At 41.1% G+C, this 16,425-nt stretch overlaps 1 protein-coding gene across 3 annotated transcripts; it reads left to right on the forward strand.

The window, feature by feature from the left end:
* The first annotated feature begins 335 nt into the window (after window positions 1-335).
* On the forward strand, window positions 336-16,425 carry LOC311502856 (plastin-3-like). 3 transcript variants are annotated; one of them, XM_084565267.1, is made up of 16 exons: window positions 336-398; window positions 5,430-5,534; window positions 5,749-5,900; window positions 8,396-8,525; window positions 8,725-8,857; window positions 9,575-9,656; window positions 9,739-9,904; window positions 10,018-10,160; window positions 10,718-10,813; window positions 10,920-11,115; window positions 12,591-12,669; window positions 12,794-12,911; window positions 13,004-13,134; window positions 13,642-13,765; window positions 15,146-15,270; window positions 15,352-16,425. In XM_084565267.1, the coding sequence occupies exons 2-16, from the start codon at window positions 5,474-5,476 to the stop codon at window positions 15,482-15,484; spliced, it is 1,869 nt and encodes a 622-aa protein (XP_084421393.1). In that variant the 5' UTR covers window positions 336-398; window positions 5,430-5,473; the 3' UTR covers window positions 15,485-16,425. The 3 variants fall into 3 exon arrangements, with proteins under 3 accessions (XP_084421393.1, XP_084421394.1, XP_084421392.1); XM_084565268.1 differs by lacking the exon at window positions 336-398 and adding an exon at window positions 1,871-2,412; XM_084565266.1 differs by lacking the exon at window positions 336-398 and adding an exon at window positions 3,029-3,188.

Below are 16,425 nucleotides of genomic sequence, written 5' to 3' on the forward strand. Positions count from 1 at the left end.
ATTTATTGATTTAGGATAAAATAATTTATTTAGTCATTCATTTAGAGTATGCCATTGCAATGAGGTGACACTTACATATATTTTTAGAATTTTGAAATATAGATAGATAGATAGATCAGTAAAAAAGGAATTCAGTTAAATTCAGTTAAAAAACGTTTGGGTTATTTCAAAAATAAATGTACCAGAGTTTCATTTAATGTAAAAATGGAAGATAAAATTTTGGCTTCGATTTACATATTTTATTTAAATATTCGGCATAATTTTTACGCCACGCCCCCGACGCCTGATTGTGACATCACTCGGTGGGCGGCCGATAGTTGCCGTCTACTTTTGTCTCGACGTGGAGGAGGCAGGATTCCTAACTGGACGCTGTCTGGAATTTCAGGCGCACCGACAGTGTGAGTACCAATTTCCTGGTAACTTCTACGCCAACAACTACTTAACTGAAAGGGTTTGTCTCCGTTGCGCTTATTACAATAACACCCTTGTGATAATTTTTCCTCTCTGCTATCCTGTGTTTAGTGGGGCGGATTTACAGGAGTAAACAGGGATAGTTTCCTGCCCATAAAACTTGCATGTCTGTCGCTAGCCGGCTAGCTTTAGCTACTCCTTCACTGTAGCCTATTCATCCTCACGGTGCTGCATAAGTGATAAAACGCTAAAAAAAAAAACACTCTCTGACTGCTTTAATTTGTCAACTTTTAGATAACATAACAACTACTAACAGGCGCAAGTAAGCTAACAACTAGGAACCCAGAATATATGTTTATTTCATTATGTAAGTATGTGCTTAGAAAATAATACACTCGTATTCTTTGAGATTTCAGAAATATGTCTGTAAATGCCGCAAGACAGAACCAGGTTCGTTCATTTAGTACACCGCCGTTCATCGGAGGAAACTGTATAGGTGGAGCCAGTAGTATTGTGTGAGGGTTTTTTTTTTTTTTTTTTTTTTTTTGGTAAAAATCTTCCCGGTACTGCTTATAAATGACACACACGCGCGCGCACACACACACACACACACACACACACACACACACACACACACACAGTCTGTACACAAGCCCAGTGCAATAGATCTTTTGGAATGCAAGGTGTGTGTGTAACCGCAGTGTTTGCTCTTCTGATTAAAGATCACCCTTTTTTCTCTTTGACATTGTCTATATGATGCTAGTAAATGTGTTACTTTCCGTTGAACAGATATGCCCTTCCCACTCTGTGTCACATCTATTTGTGTGAGGCGTTCCCAGTTTCAATCACTGTAAAGTTTTTTTTTGTTTTGTTTTTTTGTCTTCCAAAAAACACATGGTCTTTTTGTGTGCATGCTGGCACTGTTTCAATAGCAAAATAAGACAGCTCGGTCATGCAAACATTGTTTTTTTGTGCTCCATGTAAGCTTGTTTACTGTGCTGAGTGATTCACCAGATTTTTCCTGGAGCCCATCTGGGCCTGCAGAATACTTTCTTACATCTGGGATTTCGATTGTGGATCACTGCTGGAACAACAAGGCTGATCATATCAGAAAGACCTACATTTTAACTTGATAAATATCCTTTCCCTGGAACAAGAGGTGTGTTGTGACTGCAGTGTAGTGTAGGTTTTCAACAACTCTGCATGCAGCAGGGGTCTTTGCCGGATGGTAGAGGTGTTTAAGTCAAAAATAAGATTTCTACTGTGGGACTCGTGAGACTAACTTTGTTCATCAGTAGCAGAGAAGGTGATGTTTGCGCTTCCTATGTGGGTAGGAAAAAGGCTGTTATTCATTTTAACTGTGCCTGTCATTAACCCTGGTTGGTGTGGTCAAATTGCCCATGAACATCTGTGGTATGTGAATTACGCTTTACAATAGCTGAAGTCAAACATTAGCGTCCCTCACTCTCCCACTGGAGGTGTTTTAAATACAGACATTATGTGCTTGATGTTATCTTTGTAAGGACAAACCAGACAGTCAAGAATGAGGAGGTGGAGGTGTAGACACGTTTTGCTTCCTCCTTTGCTCACACCTGTGGGGAATGAACAGGTTGCTCCACTTTCTGCACTGTCAGGATTTTAAACAGGCGCCTTCTCCTTTTATGCAACTTGGTGAAAGTGATCAAGTTTCTTTTATCTTTTACTAACAGCTTTTGTACTTTTTTTTTAAGGCCTGTTTCTTTTGAAGCGTTAAATTTGTTTTTAAGCTACCTAGAAGCCATTTGTTTGAGAGGTCAGGAACTTCTTCAAAATGCTTGCATAAGGACTGGGTGGAAAATACTACACCAAGTAGTATTTAAAGGATAAGGATTGATGCTGTTTTTGTTATGCAACGGCTAACGCTTATAGGTGTGGCTGTCTACCTGTGGCAGAAACGGGCTGACCCAACTGATTTAACATCACCACTGCAACCTGTCCATTGACATTCTTAAGCTATTGTGTGTAAGTCGTCTCGTGTTAACGTCTCTACTATCACGGGCCACCGACAATCATTTACTACAACTACATGCTTTCATTTACTGAAAACTAGTGTATTATATACAGCATGTTGTAAAGATTATGGGACCTGTCGAGGGGCCATTTCATTTGAATATTTCCTTGATGATTCACCAGCTTTGTAGGATTAATAATACACAGGCAGCCCAGGGTTCTGTCCTTGCAGCTGTACACAGTGTCCTCATACAGTGTTTGTTGTCAACACCTTCTCCTTACCTGTCTGTTTGGTTATGCTTACCTTATCCACACAGCCTGAAAAGGAAATAAAGGAGAGCTGGTGTTAAAGACTGCTCAGGAGTTGGTTATGCTTGCTTCACATCTGCAGGCGATTGTGATCGTGAATAAAAAATAAAAAAAAAGTCCATGTTCTCGCAGACTGCGTTGGGTGTGTGCGCATATGAGTTCAACCACACTTGGGAAGGGTGCCCATTCTATTTGTGTGTGCCTCGCATTTCCCACGTAACTGTGGGTGAAACACTGGCGGGGCGGGGTGTGTCGGCTCTGCACATTTAATTCGGCCATCTGGGAGCAGCCCTCTCGGCTCGAAAATTGACTGAAAGATCCATCAAAGGCGATTGTAAACAGCGTCAGTGTGCTGTTTTTGGCTCGACAATTAAAGTTGCTGCTTGGAGAGAGAAGTCTGTGCATATTCAGTTGTAGAAGGACCCAGGGAACGGGGAGAGCTTCTTGAATGAGTGGTGAAAAGTTTTAAAGACTGCACAGTAAGTCCAGTTACTCTTGTTTTGTCCCAGATGACAGAGAACTAATACAGATGAGTGTGTTTGTTACTTTTTTGGGTCATGGTTTGTTTAATCCATTAATTTCAATTCAGCAGACAAAATCTTGTGTTTTGAAATATTTAATCCTCATATTTTGTTATGTCTTTGTATTTGTTAGTCTGAAGCGTGGCAGTGTCATTCTCATTGATCCAGCTGTTGTAAAGCAGCCAAGCGCTGACCTTTCAGTAATGCGCTCAAACTTGATCAGGGGTATTGAAATTGCTTTTAGGCAAACACTCCATTTAGGAGTTAGACGTTGCAGTCAGTTGAAGACTGCAGGAATTTTCTTTCGGCACATACAGTCCAGCTGTCAAAGACGGCAACTGTCTTTGGAGCCTGACAATCCGAACTCATTTTCTCGTGCAGCACAGGATTTATTGCCGTTGGTTTGTGGCGGTGACTACAAACCCCCTATTCTTCTGCGCCGCCAGTGATATGTCTCGCATTTGTCGCTGCCATCTGTGCCCCTGCTCCGTGTACTTAACCCCTCTTCTGTTTCCACTCTGACTCTGTTGAGGGTGTGACAGGGGCCGGCAGATGAGGTAATGTTTGTCGGGCCTTATTGTAGCCGAGCTGACTTCAGCGGCCACATTTCACATTCTTCTGGAGAAAAGTTAAATATAGCAGTGCTGGCACCGTCGTTTTCCTAATCGTTTAGTCAGGAGTTTGTCTTCGCCCTGATTTAGTGTTATTTCGTATAAGAAAAACGCTGTGTTCTCTCTTGTTCATGGCGTGGCGTTTAAAATTATCTCATCCGACAGCCACGTTTTCTGAAACACTTGATTTTGTGGGACAATGTTTGTTTTAATTTAGTACTTTGTTTGATTTGTAGGAAGAGGAACTGAGTCACAACTCGGAGACCACATGGCTTCTGTTGAATCATCCACATGAATACTATTAATAGTTTCATTCATTAAAGAGGATGCGCTGTTACTATACTTTTATTTGTCTGCTTGATTGTCTGTGATGCTGCTGTGGCCACAAAGAGAACACATAATTGAATTTCCTTCAATAATTATACCAAATCCATTTGACTAACTAGACGCTCACATATTCCCATATGTGGTTTTCCACGTGTTGTATTGTGAAAGCCAGACATAGCCTTGCTCAGAATTTCTGACTAATGTGCAGCAACAGTCTGTTCACTGACTCAGGAAAAGGGAACACTTTTCTGTCTGGAAAAATCTTTAGTTCCCAGTTAACCACAGCATAAACCCCATGTTGTTTTCTGAACACTTGGAGAGGAATGTCATCATACCAGTTTAACTTTGGAGAGTGAGGCAGCACGCCCTGATCACCTCTATGTAAGCGAAGCTCTTTCTGCCCAGGCCTTGTGCATTCCTCCGCCACTACCGAACGGGAAGGAGGCACTGGGAGAAATTCCTTATTTTCAGATGGCTGCTTTGCCTCAGAGGAGGTTGAGAACACAGTGGCTTTTCTAAAGCAAAACAACTCATTGACTGATAGTCTGGTTTTGTGGCTTGAATCTTTACACATTTAAGCGTATCTCCTTCTTGGGCGAGGACATTTTAGTTCACCAGAACTCACATGGGGCTCACATATACTCCAGATGTTGTTAAAACTGGATGAAGACATGTTTGCTTTTCATTCCAGCTGCCAGTATAGTAAGTATTTAATTTGTTGTGTGGATCAGATAAGAAAAAAGCCCATGGTAAACATGGTTAATTTTAGAAGATGCTGTGCACTAAGTCAGTTTATTAGACATGGTGAAATGATCCAAAGGCTGTTCAAGTATTATCCCTTCTGGCAGTTTTATTACAGTACGGGCTTGTTATATGTATAATGGAACTAACAGGAAATTACTTTGATTAGGGGAGCGAGACTTACTTGGGAAAGGAAAAGAGCTCGAAAGAATGGTAGATGTGATTAGCTGGGGTGGGGATCAGTGAGGAGACGAGCGAATGAGTGGCTATTTCAAGAGTTTTCTAGACCCCACAGAAGATGGGGAGAGGAAATATCACTTCTCCGCTGGCAAAGAGGCCCGAAAACATGAGTCTGCTCCCTGTTCTGAGACTACTGACTCTGACTACTGAGTGGGGGGTGCAGATCCTTGTTTTTTCGGCAGCAGTCTGGATTAGTTGCAGGAGCGGCTATGATGTTATTGAATTTGTTTGTCCTTCACATTACGTGGAGACCTTGCTGATGACCCTTCTCTCTCCGCAGTCACACCTTTCTCTGAGTGACCACCTGAGGTCAATCACAGAAAAATGTCTGGAAAGATCACAAAAGAAGACGAGGAGGAGATGAGAGAGACCTTTGGGAGAATTGGTAAAAGCCACATTGCATAATTCATAAATAAATCAAATTATTTAATAATGATGTAAACAAAACATTTGAACTTTGCTCTGTGTTAAGAGGTTTCCTGGTATTTCGGATTTTTTTATTGACTGAATGATTAATGATTAATAAATAATAAAAGCAAGAACATTTATAGCACTGGTAATACCATAATGTCCTAATGGTTCTTGCTTTGTTTCTGTAGATCTCGACAATGATGGATATATCTGTGATTATGAGCTCAGTGAGCTCCTTAAAGAGGCCGGCCATGCCCAACCCGGATACATGATTAGAGAGATCCTCCACAAACTCGACCGCAACCAGGACAACAAGATCAGCTTTGAGGAGTTTTTGTCGGTAAGTTGGGCACGGCCCCCGAGTTTCGAGCCCAACAAGCTCTCACCTTCTGCTCCGGGGTTTTCTCTCCATGAATTAGTCTTTTGTTTTCTGCTCTGCCCTCTCCTGTCCGAGTGGAACCTCTATGCAAAGCAACTTTTAGCAGCTACATGCACAAGAAAGGCCTCCAAAAGCCACACACGCACACACTGACACGCACACACTCCAGGAATGTGGAAGTGAGGTCAGCAAAGTGGAGTGAGTTCCAGTATTTCTTTTCAGAAGTCATGAAGGAGCAGTCCGTCACGGGGTTGCTTCTGATGCACGCATGCCTCATGAGTAAAAATCTCAAGATCAGGAGGGTTGACAAGAAAACTGCTCTTTTCTTTGTCCTGTTGCTTGCACATTCATAGTCTTACAGTATCTTGTACAATATAGTTTCATGATCCCTTTGCAGAGTTCATCTTTATTATTTAGTAGGTGTAGTACATTACATTATTTATACTGTAGTTTTATGTGGCACAAATCTCTAAATTAAAGCAGGACATTTCAATTAAGTCCGACATTTAAAGTAAAACATATATTCAAACTGAACAGGATATTAAATAAAATGATACGAACACTTCAGACAAATCTGTGAAATGAATCCCGATGCTAGCAGTAATATAAAAGCTTTTTGTAAAGGCATCACTGCACAATGGATTCTCTGTTATCTTCCTGATGGATAGAATAGAATGTCTTTATTGTCATTGTACAAGTACAATGAAATTAAGGATATGAAATCTGTTATAAAGGGTCTTCCTTTATATGAATCTATCGTATCTTTCTGAAATGTCTTTTAAAGTTTTGTTGTCCCTCTCTTCTGACTGACTTTGGCTGAATATGTAAAAGACATTATGTATGGAGGTGACAAACCAAATCGAAACTTGAGTTTCTTTAGTGTTTAGCCAACAATGAGCATCTGTTGCCCTTGTTTTTCCAGTGTGCCCCACACCATTAGCGCTAGTCAGATCCCTTCATCCAGCCTAGGTTATATGCACCTGGCCATGGTCCTTCCAGACCTTACATGTACATTTGAAGCAAAACATCTATTTATTTATTTATTTTTTGCTGAAATTGCAGACCTGAATAGAAATCCGCCCAAGGTCATGAAGGCGTTGTTGTGGTTACCCCTTTTACCTACTCTGCATAACACCCAGTCACATTGTGTATGCTTGTGGTAAAGAGTGCTGTGCTTTTTAAACCTGCTTCCCGGTGCCAGGCTGAATAGCTCATTGTGGTCTCTGCAACATGTGGGGCTGAGGTCACTGATGAAGCAGTGAGAGACATTCAGCAGCAGGAAGTATCAGGCGTATTACTGTAGAATACACATTGTCAGATCAGCTTTGTGTGAAGTGGCTCACATGTGGTGCATTACTGATAAGATAGATAGAGTAGGAACTGTCACCACAAAGCTCTTTATGGTCCCATTAGCAGTTCCCATTCATTAGAGATCATTATTTTAATGTTCAGATGTTGGGAAAAGCCCAGGGGTGGTGTTAGTGTGGAGCATGATAACAGTTGCTGTTGATAACCTTAATGACATACTGGCTCTCACACACATTGTAGCACATAGATGTGTAGTGAATGCACTGCAGTGCACTTAAATGCATAACACAAGAGCTGCTGTGGCCATGAACCCGATGCCTTTGTGGATGTTACCTATTTCTAATCACTGCTCGTCCAGCCTGTTCATATTGTTTAAAACCTCAGATAGCAGCGTAGACATTCACCATTTCTTCTCAGCCCTTTAGCCGGAAGGTTGGCTTTATGTTTTCATGCCAGTGAGGAGACATTCCAGCAGTTCTGCTATGTCTGCCGAGCGACCTTGACTGCCATGGTGGCTCGATAAGACAGCAAGAAAACAACTTTGAAAGGAAAGAAGATGATTGAGTATGACCGTAACCAGAGATAGTTTTAATCATCGATCAAGCTTTTGATTATTTTTGATTCTATGTCACATTTCTTAGCAAAAGAATGATGTCAGTGAATTACATAATGAGTCACCAGAATCAAAGAAGAGCACAACAACATGCAACACCTGATTGTGATTCCTTAGCAGATCTGCTGATCTATGCTCTCATTCGAAATGACCACATAATCAAATGTTATCCAGTGCAACTGTTCTGTCATAGAGACTACTTCTATTATGCATATAATGACGACACAATATGACCAAAAACAGAATATTGTAAAGTTGTTGCAGTGCTGTCATATTGAATTACTTCAGAGCGGACAGGTATATAAAGCAGTCACTTTGGTCATAATTATCTTGTAGTTGACACTATACATTTGCTAAGAACAGAGGAACACATCTCTATCATTCTGTGATTAAAAATATCACTAAGTTGTAATTAGTTTGCAGTGACTTGGCTAATTTTAACAACTTATCCACAAATCAAAATGCCTATGAATACATATCAAGTATTCCATAAATGTGAACCTGTGATTGAATTGGTCTGTTTTTGTTGTTTCAGATCGTCAAAGAGCTGAAGGGCAGTGAAATAGCAAAGACTTTCCGTAAGGCCATCAACAGAAAAGAAGGCATCCTGGCTATCGGAGGAACGTCTGAGCTGTCGAGTGAAGGCACACAACACTCATTCTCAGGTTCGTCAAAGAGACGAGAGATTTCTTCTCTTCACTTGCTGCTTCCACTTTGTCACAATCCGTTGACTTTGTACCCTCCGCACTTCAGTCACAGACGCTTCATTTAACACTAAAAATACTGATAGAGGTCACTGTGAGCGATACTGTCACTTTGTATTGTAGATGTTTTGCTGATTCCTGTATATGCTCATGTTTACAGAGGAAGAGCGATATGCATTTGTGAACTGGATCAACACCGCTCTGGAAAAAGACCCTGACTGCCAACATGTCCTGCCCATGGATCCCAACACAGACTCTCTCTTCAAGTGTGTCGCAGACGGTATAGTCCTCTGGTGAGAGCTCCCGTTCCCCTCCCTCACCTAGCTACGCTTATAAGTTCATACTGTAGACTGTACTTCTTTTTCTGGTCACATTCTGGCTGGAAAATAGTACGAATATGTGCCTATATTGGGGCAAAATAAACACTGGAGTCACTACAATAATATTACATCCAATAAAAGCTATTCAGAAATGATTACCCATTGTTCCACATATGGAGCTCTAAAGATGCCAAATTATGAATTAAACTGATCAGACGTGAGCATAATTTAGTAAGTGGAAACAGCTTTACAGCTTAGGTTTATGAAGAACCTTGTATATCTCAAACAGCCAAGTCAGAGGATATTAAAGAGCAGTACATAGCAATATGGGCTGACAGATGACAATTAGGCTGCAACTTAATGAGACATGATTTGTTGTAGTGCGGTCATTATGTCTGTAATTGTTAAACGGGAATAGATCCACTTTATGATGTGTTTACCACAACAATAGAAGTGAAACACTGGAAAACATAAATTCTTCTACTTTTATTTGACAGGATGTGACAGGAAGGTTGTACAGTAATAGAGAAATTGAATGGTGGTATAGTGAACAACATTTATGACATCATCTTGCCAGAGAACTCACAAATCTTTTCCAAACAAACTGGGTTGCCATCTCTTGCTGTATTACTATTTTACCACGTGGATACTGCAGCAGACGTCTCATAAACGTTTTGTACTCTTGCGCAGCAAAATGATCAACCTGTCAGTGCCAGACACCATCGATGAGAGGACCATAAATAAGAAGAAGCTGACACCATTTACAGTACAGGTCAGTCGTAGTTACTTTACTGTTTTTAGATTCTCACACGTTAATGCGCCTGTCCCAACAGCTGATGATTTGTATCTTACAGGAGAATCTGAACCTGGCCCTGAACTCTGCTTCTGCAATTGGTTGCCATGTGGTGAATATTGGTGCGTTAGACCTGAGAGAAGGGAAGCCCCATCTGGTGCTGGGCCTCTTGTGGCAGATCATCAAGATCGGCCTGTTTGCCGACATCGAGCTCAGCAGAAATGAAGGTACAGGTCACCCTCGGGATGATGTGTTACATAACATGTATTTGAGTCCAATTACTAGGGCTCCCTGCTTTGTTATCAAAATAGCTTAACTGATCATTAACACCCCTCAACAGCGCTGGCGGCATTGCTGAGAGATGGGGAAACCCTGGAGGACCTGATGAAGCTGTCTCCAGAAGAACTGCTGTTGCGCTGGGCAAACTTTCACCTGGAAAATGCTGGCTGGCAGAAGATCAATAACTTCAGCTCTGACATCAAAGTGGGCCCACTTACTGGCATTGAATTCACTTGGTGTATTTAGACATGCAGACAGAGGAACAATCCAAATGTTAAAGCTATAATATTACTCCCAGGATAAAGAGTGAAACCCATTTTCATGTGTTTATTTCCATGGACCTCTTTTGTAACCAGATCCACCTATACAGCAAACCTGTCTGTCAGCAAACCTGCATGTTTGTGTTTGCACAAACTCACAAAAATGTCTGCCTCAAGTGCTCCAAATATAGACATGAGTGGGTAGTGTCTCTCACTGACACTGGGACACTGTCAAATGTGTATCCTTGGAAACGTTTCTTTTAACAGGAAATTTAGATAAATAGTAGCACTCACTGTGTTAAACGTGCACTGTTTGTTTGTTGGCTATTTTCTTTACACTGCTAGGCCCTGTCAGGACATTGTTTAAATCAACCAATGCTCATTTTAGATTAGGAAATAGGCTTTTAAAATTCAGTATTAGCATATGGTTTTGGTGGCTAATTATATTTAAATTACTGCTCAAAGTGCATTGAATTTAGTTTGTTTTTATTTATTTTCCAGGACTCAAGGGCTTATTTCCACCTTCTCAATCAAATCTCTCCAAAAGGCAAAGAGGAAGATGAGCCCCGCATAGACATCAACATGGCAGGCTTCAGTGTAAGCACTCTGGCAGTCAACGCTCACAGCTGAGCATCTTCAGCACATGCTAGCAGCTGTACAGGGCCTCTGACCCGAGCGTGTGTGTGATTTGTGTGTTGTTCAGGAGAAAGACGACATGAAGAGGGCAGAAGCCATGCTGCAGCAGGCCGACAGGCTCGGCTGTCGACAGTTTGTCACCCCAGCTGACGTTGTCAGTGGAAACCCCAAACTCAATCTTGCCTTTGTTGCCAATCTGTTCAACAAATACCCAGCGCTGACCAAACCTGAGAATGAGGACATTGACTGGGGACTGTTGGAAGGTGAGTGTGGAGTTTTTACCATATACAGACTAAATGAGTAGATGTAAGAAACTGTCTTGTCTACCACAAAAAAGTCTCACAAGTGAAATAACCAAAATGAAAACCATTGTTCAAGTAGGATCCTATCACCTCTTGTAAGAACCTAAGTCATATGAGGGACTTCTGGCAGCTATGGGCATGTTTTAGGTGTGATGGCATTGACTCCTTAGAATGCCTTTTGTGCTCAAGTTTTCCTTGGCAATGATGACAAGAATTGTCTACCAACATGCTTACTACTTAGCTAGCTACACTGACTGCTTGCTAGCTTTTGGACTGCAGGTTGTTTTGTTTAGCTTGTGGTAGACAGATACTTCATCCAGTAACCTGACAAGTGTTATCTTGACAGCTTCTGATTTGGTTCTGTGCGACAAACCATCCAGTGGATCAGGATAGAGAAAAACTAATAAGCTCTTTCAGTTCCTGAACCAGTTTCATTCAAGGTTCTTGAAACCATGGTGCTATCAAGCAAACCCGCCGACATTTCCATTACAATCAAGGATAAGGATGTGTTATCAGCCGTGGGCATTGTTTACCCTCTCACTACTTCTTTCTAACTTCTCCCACAACTGAGGAGATGACAGAATCATCACCAGATCTCTGCACGTTCTGTTATACCAACAATTTGTCACTTGACTTCTTCATTGTTGCCTTCTATGATATCTTTCTAAACAGATATCCTGTAACAGGATCACAGCCACTCGAATAACCAATATTTAATACTTCAGATCAAGGAAAACCTGCTTTCCTCTGTATTTTTGTCCAAATTGTTCAAAATGAGTTTCCCAAAGTTGGTGTAAAATGGGTGTAACAAGCCTGCAGCCTTATTTTAATATAGAATACAGAATATATGCTTCAACAAGCCACTAGTGGCCTTAGCTCTTTTGGGATATGCACTGTCGCCCATGAAGTTGGAATAATTTTTTATTCCTATTTATACACATGTAGTTATGTTTGGCAGAGATTGAGCAATAAAGGTTTTAGCAAGAATAAATCACATTTTCGCAATCATTTCGTGAGAAGAGATAACAGAGAGGTGTTCCAACTTTATAGACTACAGTGTATTCGTTGTTCGTCGTGTGTAGATATCATGTTTTACAAGTATCTAGTTTTGCATGCCAACGTTCATTAGACTAGAAGTAACCTCGACTTCCTGCTTCCTCAAAATGCTGGTCTGCCATCTCTCCATCGGGACCTAATTATACCCCTGGCCAATCAAATCGATTGTGTGGGCTTTATGTGGTGATGGACAGAAGAATAACAGCAAAGTAAACATACATGTCATCTGAGCACTATGGAGCTGATTTGCTGATTTGTTGGTTGTAGCGTGCAGAGGTATTTTCTCCGTATCTGATTAAACACACCCCGTAATGCAATCCAAATGGTGTTACACCAGGCCAGACATTCACCTTTATATCCCACTACACTTGGCTGTCTAGGCGAGACGAGAGAAGAGAGGACATTCCGAAACTGGATGAACTCCCTGGGAGTGAACCCACATGTGAATCATCTGTATGGGTATGAACACAGTTTACTTCACTGGCATCTGAAGAGTTTTTATAACTTATGCGATATCACATTCTGTTTCCATATGTTCTTTAATGTGGATGATGATTAAGCACAATGTTCGTTGTTCTTCCAGAGATCTACAGGATGCCATGGTCATCCTTCAGCTCTATGAGAAGATTAAAGTGCCGGTTGACTGGAACAACAAGGTCAACAAGCCACCATACCCCAAACTGGGGACCAACATGAAAAAGGTAGTCCAGATTCCTTATAACTGTCTCTAGACATTTAAACATTTGAAACATTTTGGTTTTCTTATGCCATCTCCTTTATAAATTGCCCCCAGCTGGAGAATTGTAACTACGCTGTGGAACTGGGCAAATCTGCAAAGTTCTCCCTGGTTGGCATCGGCGGGCAGGACCTGAACGATGGCAATGCTACTCTGACTCTGGCACTGGTGTGGCAGCTGATGAGGAGGTGAAGCAGATCAGGAAAAAGAAAAAAAAAAAACAATCACATCTCGGAAGTTTGAATACTACTTCACTTGCATTTGTTGAATAAATGAATACATGTAAGACTGAGCACATTTTATGTGTCAAAAGTCAAATGAAAGTATTAAGTGAAGGGATTAACAAGCTTTTTGGAATAAATAAATACATGAATAAGCTTAGGATACTTGGGTATACAGCCATGAATTTAAGTCTTTGTATTTCAGTCAGTGCATCTATGCACAGCTTTTTGAAACAATACCATCACCATCAGTGTCAGATTCTTTGCGATAGTCCTGTATATTTAGTTCTAGGAAGTTGTTAGTGTGTGCCTGCGTGTATTCCTGCAAACAGAGAGCACATTTCCATAAATTCAGTTGCCTCAGGATATGAGTTGACATGTTTAGTAGTTCCTCGTATTTGATTTGCTTTGTGTCAAAGTTTGGACAATGTTCAACATGTTCACAGTACACTTGCTGCCTCTCCTCTCTTTTAGATACACGTTGAATGTACTGGAGGAACTGGGTGATGGGGAGAAAGTAAATGATGACATCATTGTAAAGTGGGTGAACAAAACATTGGCAGAGGCTGGAAAATCCACCAAGATTTCAAGTTTTAAGGTAAACAACAATTCTCATTCTCAAAGGTTCATGTCCAAATGCTTCCCCCTCACACACATGGTCCTGACATTTCTGCACATGGCCCAGACGAGCTCTATGTGAGAACACAAATGCGCAAATCAGTCTTTATTCTGCTAGCGAACCCGCTGGCAAAGTCGGTGTAATGTTTGATCAAGTCCATGTGTGAATAATGGAAATCGTCCACCTGGAGAGTTGCTGTATTGATGAAGTTGACGACGTGGCACAGTGTAGCTGTGTTGTGTCCTTTTCTGCTAAGTGGTGTATTGCTTTCCACTCTTTCCAATGATATCGCAGCATCATTTCAACACCATATTTAAAAAATGACTCTTTGTTAAAGATTCTTCCTCCTTCCTTCTTTCTCTCTTTCACCACACAGGCGTCACACCCCACTCAAACCGAAGTATTTACATTAACTGCGATTGTGCCTGACGAGAACAAACTCCTGTTGTCTGCCACATGTATGAAAGAGCAAACCTGTCCTGAGTTAATGTGTGGACGTTCCACTGTGTTGATGTGCTCCTGTCCTTTATTTTTGAAAACATGCTGGAGACATCAAATTCAAAATGATCATATATTTTTCCAAAAGCAATAAAATATCAGTTGAATCATTTGATATATTGCCTTGGTACATTTTTAGTTAAATATAGAGTTGAAAATACTATGCAAATTGTTCCATTCTGTTTTTATTCTGCAAACAGGGTTGTAAGATCTGTTATTAGTTTTTCGTGGGCTTTCAACTGTTTCGCAAGCTTTTCATCAACAATGAAAAGATGTGGCTGTAGATCTAAAACAAATAACTAAAATAAAGCCAATTTGACTTTGGAGTTTTCTTGGATATGGTTAATAAAGAGGTATATCAGCCACTTACAACAGTCATCTGTCATCAACATCTATCCCCAAAAAAGTTTCATCCCCACTGGAGCTGGAGTTTCTGGCTGTTAAACTATCTATCTATCTCCAGTTATCCTCCAGAGTATCTGGTTATTTACAGACCCTAGTCAAACCTGACCTCCCCACCAGTCATGTAGAAATGAAGAAGCTACTTGAATGCGTGGTGGAATGTCTTCAAGAACCCAACAAGTCCAGCTGCCTTTGTTTCAGCTTTGTTTTCTGGGTATACCTTACCTTGACCTAGCTGATTGCTAATCTCCACAGACGTGGTCTCATATAGGTGGGTGTAATGTCACTGAGCCAGCTCAGCTACTGTGTCCTCTACGTCCATTTTTTTTCCACTCGTTAGGATTGTGAGATGGAACTGAAAGCCTGACAGAACAAGCTCATACCTTTATGTGTTTTAAGAGTGTGGTGTTACATGTACTTATGTTAAGAGCCTTCATGTGTTTGTGTTGTGGTGATCAGGACAAGGAGATCAGCAGCAGTTTGGCAGTACTGGAACTGATAGACGCCATCCAGCCCGGCAGCATCAACTACGAGCTGATAAAAACCGACAGCCTCTCTGAAGAAGACAAGCTGGAGAATGCCAAGTAAGACGAAGAGACAGAAGCAGCCTTCCGCTTTCACGTGTGAAGAATGTTATACCAATAAATGTCTTTGTTTCCTTCCAGATACGCCATCTCCATGGCGAGAAAGATCGGTGCCCGTGTCTACGCTCTCCCAGAGGACCTTGTGGAGGTCAAGCCCAAAATGGTGATGACAGTCTTTGCCTGCTTGATGGGTCGGGGGATGAAGCGAGCCTAAGCGACTGGCCGGGATCATTGTGACACTTGCTCCTCCACACAAGCCGTTAGCATTTTGAAAGAGCTCCTCCAACTGAAGGAATGAAGTTTTTTGTTTTGTTTTTTTTTTTCTCTCTGAATCATACGTTCGCATGTATTCCTGCCCCTTCTGACCAACAGAGGTGTTTTCTGAAGAATAATATGCTGTCCTCTTATTCAAAGTGAGGTTACAATGCTAAAGAGCGGGCTCTCGTTAACTTCCAGAAGGCAGAGCTCTTAATGTAGGAGAATGCGTCTTTTTTTTTTTTTTTTTTAAAGCAGTTATGCAAATTTCCAACTGCAAGGTTGTTTACATATTTTTACTGATAAGTAAATTATAGCCTTGACTAAGCGACACACATTCCTGAATACCAGACTTATGAATAAATGCTTGAGAAGACAAAAAGAAATGAGAGGAGAGCTGTTCAGGTGGAGCAAAAAAAACACCCCAACATTTCCTCTCGCTTAATGAAGTACAAGCATGCCTTAATAACTGGCACCACCAACATATCTGTATACAGAAGCCAAAAGGTCAGATTGTAGTAATGACCAGGTGTCTGTGCTCGTCATTTGTTTGTTTTTTGGGATTATCATGCGATGTAAATGCTGTTTTTTGGGGATGTCTGGTCTTGTGTTGGGCTTTTTTTTTTATTTAGTGTCTGTTACGTTGATGAGGAGCAGGCCAACTAGACTCATCTTGCTTCTGCTGTGCCTTCTTGCCTCAAAGGCCACTTGCTTTGAGTTTTCCCCTGTTTTTTTGTTGTTTTTTTTCCATTTATATTCGACATTACCAAATATAAACAGTTACTTCATTCCAGGTAGCTTCATCATATTCAATGACAACGGCCAGGTTGTATTTGGTCTGGTGTTCATGTCTACTCTTACGTACTTTACATGTAACAATAAATAAGACGTTGAAAACTG

The sequence above is a fragment of the Chelon labrosus genome (genome assembly GCF_963514085.1).
Source record: "Chelon labrosus genome assembly, chromosome: 17".
In the NCBI taxonomy this organism is placed as follows: domain Eukaryota; kingdom Metazoa; phylum Chordata; class Actinopteri; order Mugiliformes; family Mugilidae; genus Chelon; species Chelon labrosus.

Excerpts from the sequence above, each read along its gene's own strand:
- LOC311502856 (XM_084565267.1), top strand. The coding sequence starts at position 5,474 with ATGTCTGGAAAGATCACAAAAGAAGACGAGGAGGAGATGAGAGAGACC. Across the intron at positions 9,657-9,738 it reads TGACACCATTTACAGTACAG|GAGAATCTGAACCTGGCCCT; the intron begins GTCAGTCGTAGT and ends TGTATCTTACAG. Across the intron at positions 11,116-12,590 it reads TGACTGGGGACTGTTGGAAG|GCGAGACGAGAGAAGAGAGG; the intron begins GTGAGTGTGGAG and ends TTGGCTGTCTAG.